Source organism: Vombatus ursinus, unplaced genomic scaffold, assembly GCF_900497805.2.
Source record: "Vombatus ursinus unplaced genomic scaffold, bare-nosed wombat genome assembly UNPS02005659.1, whole genome shotgun sequence".
In the NCBI taxonomy this organism is placed as follows: Eukaryota; Metazoa; Chordata; class Mammalia; order Diprotodontia; family Vombatidae; genus Vombatus; species Vombatus ursinus.
This window is the reverse complement of record NW_020945437.1, coordinates 5,921,399-5,927,518: the sequence shown is the minus strand read 5'-3', so window position 1 is coordinate 5,927,518 and position 6,120 is coordinate 5,921,399. Positions and strand designations below refer to the sequence as shown.

Genomic DNA, 6,120 nt, shown 5'->3' with positions numbered 1-6,120 from the left:
ATCTATCTATCTATCTATCTATCTATCTATCTATCTATCTATCTATCTATCTATCTTTCAGATATTAGTTTCAGAAGATATGTAGACTCTATTGAGCCATTTCTAATCTCAATAGAGTCTACATATCTTCTGAAACTAATATCTGTGTAGTACAGGGAGTAACAGAATTGGCCTTTTACACAATATTCATCCTCTAGAGTAAATTGCAGCTACATTTCTTAAAGACATAGTCATTTCAATCAAGACTCATTTTAATTCCCTTTAAAAGAAAAAACAGTAAGTCTCCACTTACTGTTGCAAGTGGTATTGTATTTGCTGTTCTCCTGTGAAAATCCTTTCAGCCGGCACTGGAAGCGATGTTGCCAGAATTCTTGGAACCAAGGGTTTCGCAGGTTGGTTTCTGGTCGGAGTTTCAGGTAATAATCATCAAACCACTTTACGTCGGGAGACTGGAGCTTGATTGTGATTCCACCAACAGCTTCACGTTGGTATCCCTCTGTCACATCATACCTGTCAGCCCAGCCATCACTGTGGGAGACACATACAGAGAGGCGATAAATGAGATTGGAGAAAGAGCTGTAATCTACTCAAGTGCATTCATTTGCATCTATCTTAAAATTACTGGGCAATGCAAGGTTACAATAGGGTACAATGTAACCAAGATTTTCTTCTAACTTGCAAACCTCCATGATGATTTTTGACACAAGACCTTGGAAGAAGTAATACTAGCAAAAGCTGACATTTATATAGTACTTTAAGGTTTGTAAAATGTTTTACATTTCATACAAAATGGGGGCACATTCTTCCCCTGCACACACACAGGATCACTGAGGAGAATGAACTCAAACTTAAAATATGAAAGTAGTGAGCCATACATAGTTGGCAGATAGTGCAGGTGTGACAATAGAGTAGTTCATGATTCCTGCTTGTAGAAAATCCTTTTCTCCTTTCACAGTCGTCACGAAGTTAATCTGAGCTGTGGCTTCTGCTGGACTATAAGGTTGGGTACCTTCCTGGCATTCATAGCCAGTATTCTTTTCCTTACCAGGGATCACACTCCCCAGAGCTGTTTTATCTTTCAAGTAGATATCTTTCATTATGTAGCTTTGTTAGTGTGTGGGCATGCTTATTCCCATTTATTCTCAGTGTGCCCTTGGTATGTCTTTCACTGCTCCTGGATGAATGTTTGTCTCCTACTGGTCCAGTATATTTGATAACATGGTTAATATAAAGGCAATAAAAATAGGAGTATGGTATTTCCTTTGGACTGACCTGCCCTCCCTTTGTCTTCTGGTACATGCATAAGGGTCTGCCCCCTCCAGGTACACCTAGGCCTTTTTACTGATTGACCTCTTGTTGGATTGTGGTTACCGAAATTTCCATACTATTTAAATCACCCAGAGGTATAGTCATCCGGTTTAGTTATTCCATCACACTCATCCTTTCTTGACTCAAAAGAGTAACACCCTTAATGGGCTTACAGGGTATAAACCATTTTGTTTACATATTTAAAACTTCATCATTTCCTTAAGCTAATTACATTATTTAAGTTGAGTTAGGGGTATGAAATCCCATTCTGTATAATGGTAAGATGTGTCTTCCTCTCATAGAACTTGTAGTTATAACAATGAAATGAAACATTCTGTAGGCTCTACCAAGCTTCAGAGACTTCCAGTATAAAACTGTGGAAAGATTTTCTGTCTGTTCTCCAAGGCAAGATTAGGGAGTAATCACCAGAATATAACGGTGAAACCTTTGACAAGTACTGACTAAAGTCACTAGGTTGTAAATATGAACTCATAGATCTTTTAAAGTTGAAAACAATGCCACAAGTAAGTCTGAAAAGAGAAACAGAGAAAACTCTTCCTAGAAGCCCTCTTCATCAAAGACACAGGTTGTAGAACATAGCCTACAATTAATCTTCAAAAATTGAAGAGGCAAAATACTAGACATTCACCACCACTTAACTGGTTCTATGAGAACAAGACATCAGATGTCCCCTTCAAGGGACAGACAGTCCATCCCATAAAACATCTTCCAGAAAAAAAAATACATTTTTGGGAGACCAAAAAACTAAATCATTTTTGTAGATACTTGAAACTGCCACTAGGACTGAGGAGAGCTGCTTAGATGTGTTACCAGGTGGAGGTGTGCAGATGTCACATACCAACTCATCAAAAGACCCTCTAACTATTTCCAGAAAGGTGGAATGGAGTGGGTGGGTCTCAGAAGCCTGGACCAAGGACAAGTGGCAAAGAATACAGTAATATCCCAGGAGGAAGATGGGGAGAAAAACTCTTTCCACCCCAGAAATGTAATTTAAGTTCCAGAGAGAGTTGATGATGATCAAATAAGTTTGAGCAGTGTATCTAAAAAACATAAACAAAATTAAAATTACTTTGCCCAGTGCTGAGGAAAATATAATCTATCACACTACAGGAACAGAGCAGTGGAAAATTACTGAGCACTTCGTGGCCTGGGAGAGGGCAGTATCTGAGACTGAGATGTAGCCTAGAGTTTGAGGAGATAAACCCCCTGATATCACTTTCCATCAGGGATTGGATGGATATATCCACCAGTAGGAAATAACACTCAACTAATTGCAGTTGGGTTAAAAGTTTTTTTTTTTTTTTTAAAGTTTCAACTGTATTTTCCACCTCCTATCTTTCCTCCTATGCCTGCCTTTTATAGTAGTATCATGAAGGGGGCTATTTGTAAGTTAATAATATATAGAAAATATTTAGTCAATGAGCATTTATTAAACACCTACTATATGTCAGGTACAGGGGAAATAAAAAAATGATGAAATGTATTTTCTTGTATTATTTTAAAAAACTATGTGAATAAGGGAGTATGGTGTAGTAAGAGGAAGCCTGATAATGGATAAGGAGCTGTCCACAGAGCCAGGAAGACCAAGGGGTCAAATACCATTTTTGATATACATTAACTCTATGACCTTAGCAAGTTCACTTGTTTCTCATTGTTTTTTAATTTTGCAGGCCCCCTCTTGACCGGCTCCAGTAATTAGGCCAGGCCTAATAATTAGCTTGGTCTCAGAGTGTAAGCTCTTGTTTACATCCTGGATCTAAGCTAATTATTAAATGCCTGCTCTAGCTCTAACTAACCTCGACCAACCAACACCACCATATTCTTGACCACTGACAACCCCCACTCCCCTCCCTAATCTCCACCCCGCTCCATCTGACAACAATAATCAAATTAATGACTACTTTTTCTTTCTCTTCCCTGACCTTTTTCCATATGTATTCTCTCCAACTATTAGAATGTAAGCACCTTGAGGGCTGGAAACTGTTTTTCTTTTGCATTTGTATCCTCACCATTTTAGCACCAGGACTGACCTCATTTGAGATAAGTTGGACAATTATATCAAGCAACACAGATCTTACGTGGGATTTGGTCATATATATATATATGTACATACATAATATATATGTTCAGCAAATTGATTCATCCATGATCTAATCAATGTTGGAACTCCTTCCAAAGGGGTAGATCTAACATATCCATGGCCTTGCATCCTATGCAAATCTTGTTTTTCTTTTCCTGAAAAACCCTCATGGCTATCTGTGTTTTGGGCCTTCCTTTAGGCGCTACTATGGATAGTACTAGAACCAGAATCAGTAAAACTTGAGTTCAAATCCATTCTCTGGCATTTACCAGCTGTGTATGACCCTGGCAAATCACTTAAGCTCAGTTTCCTTATGCATAAAATGAAGATAATAATAGCATTTTTCTCCTTGGGTTGTTGTGGGGACAAACTGAGATATTTGTAAAAGTGCTTTGTGAATCTCAAAACATTATATAAATCCTAGCTAATAGCTAATGAATTATTTCCTGCCATTTCATCAATTCCAATAAAGTGTGAAGACTCCCATTGGTCAAACCTTGCTTTTGCTACATAATTGAAGCACTTCCTTTTCGGTCTTACATTTCCCTCATGAGATCTGTTAGATATTAATATTATTATATAATAGCATTACTTTGGAAAACTTCTTGTGGCATATAGCTGTCTATGTTCATGCCTTGTTCCCAGAAAGAATAGAGAAGATTTCAAAGCAGTTTGTCTTATCATTGCTTTTATTACATTAGTTCATTTTCTACCATCCCCATGATCTTCTTTTTCAGACTCAGGAAGTTCTATTTTAAACTGGCAGGTTAAACAAAATGGTATTATTGTGTTCATGCCTTCCCTTCTCTTTGGGTATGCTTGTTACTCCACTGCTATGGGAATATGACTCTCATTAGCATTCCGGTCATCACATAAGCACCATGCAAAATGGTAAAGGCACAATATTTGTCATGAGACTCCCTTCTCCATGAAAGTTGCATGTAAAACTGCTCTATTTATTAATTCTAGTTCATTCTTTTGTAAGACTATTATTAGGGATATTATATAAGAAATGTAGGCCTGTAATGGGCCCAATTTGCCCTTCACAATTCATTCGTTGACTTTAATGGGGGTTTTGCATGTACCCCCTTTTGTAGATAATGTTCCCTCAAAAGAAAGTGTCAGGACCTTAGGGTACTAATTTACTCATCTCTCACCATAGTCTCCTTTTTCATTATGAGTCTCTTGCTTACATTCACGAATTAGAATTTTTTTTTAAACACACTATGAAATCAGTAAGAGATATAGTTTGACAAAACAGATACAAAGCTGACCGTGAATTCAGTAAAACTTGGGCTCAGGTTCTGCTTCTGATATATAGTAACAATGGGGAAGTCTTGCAATTCTCTACATCCCTAGACAATATTAGAGTATTTATTGATCTGCATTGGTGGAGGGGACTTCCACACTATGAATTCCTAACAGTGATTTTTTGAAAACATAGAAACAGTCCAAAATGATAAAAACCACCACCACCACCACCAACAACATTATATTTGAATCAAGATAGAGACCTTAAAATCCTTTTTATTTCTTCCCATGAATTTAAGCATACATGAGTTAGAGAGGGTCTTATTGTTAAGGGGTAGAAAAACTACTGCCTACAGTTCAAATTTGGAAAGGCAAATTTGCCTTGCCTACTTTTGTACAGTAAGCATAAGAATGTTTTTTTTAATTTTAAATGAAACTTTATCATGTTTAAAAATGTACAAAAGATAACAACTATTCTTAAGTGTGGGCTGTATAAAAACAGGTGGCCTAGGGTGAAGCTTGCTCACCACTGAAATAGAACACAATGCTATCATTAAGGGCCTTGTGCAGGTAGGACCTCTATCATATAGTCATTTCAATTTTTAAATCTTTTTGAGGGCTATTGGCCAAAAAGAGATCAAGAAGCGTGTCTGGATAAGTTGCTATAACCTAAAATTGAAGTTAAATATATTCCTGATTCGTTTATATTAATATGAACTTACCAAGAGAAGATGACTCTAAGATAGCAATAAAGTAACAATGAAATAATATTTTCAAAAGAACTTACCTTCAAACTAGTACTTTAAGATGAAAAAGCACTTTAATATACATGATCTTATTTATTACAATAATCCTATGGCAGCTAGGTGGAGTAGGGGCTAGGGTACTGAAAATAGAGGCAGGAAGACCTGTATTCAAATCCAGACTCAGACACTTATTAGTTGTGCGACCTTGGACAATCATTTAATATCTGTTTGCATCAATTTCCTCATCTGTAAAAGGGAGATAATGATAACACCTACCTCCTGTGATTATTGTAGGACCAAATGAGGTAATATTTGTAAAGCGCTTAGCACAGCTGGGTGGCGTAAAAGCCAGATGACCCAGTGGATAGAGTGCTGGATCTGGAGTTAGGAAGACCTGAATTAAAATCTGGCCTCAGACACTTACCAGCTGTGTGACCCTAGGCAAGTCAATTAGCACTGTTTGCCTCAGTTTCCTCATCTGTAAAATGAGCTGGAGAAGGAAATGGCAAACCACTTTGGTATCTTTGCCAAGAAAACCCCAAATGGGATCATAAAGATTTGGATGGGACTAAATGATTGAACAACATAGCACAGAGCCTAGCATGTAGTCAGTACTACATAAACACTATTATTAGTAGTATTAGCAGTAGTAAAAGTAGTTAGGAGTAGTAGTAGTAGTAGTAGTAGTAGTAGTAGTAGTAGTAGTAGTAGTAG

At 37.2% G+C, this 6,120-nt stretch overlaps 1 protein-coding gene across 2 annotated transcripts in view; it reads right to left on the bottom strand.

Annotated features, from left to right (window-relative positions):
* The window catches only part of GRM5 (glutamate metabotropic receptor 5), a 626,642-nt gene that overhangs the window by 179,612 nt on the left and 440,910 nt on the right, over positions 1 to 6,120 (bottom strand). For both annotated transcript variants that reach the window (XM_027848255.1, XM_027848256.1), the window contains exon 3: positions 293 to 528. In XM_027848255.1, the coding sequence (XP_027704056.1) occupies positions 293 to 528 (236 nt within the window). The remainder of the gene's footprint in view (positions 1 to 292; positions 529 to 6,120) is intronic.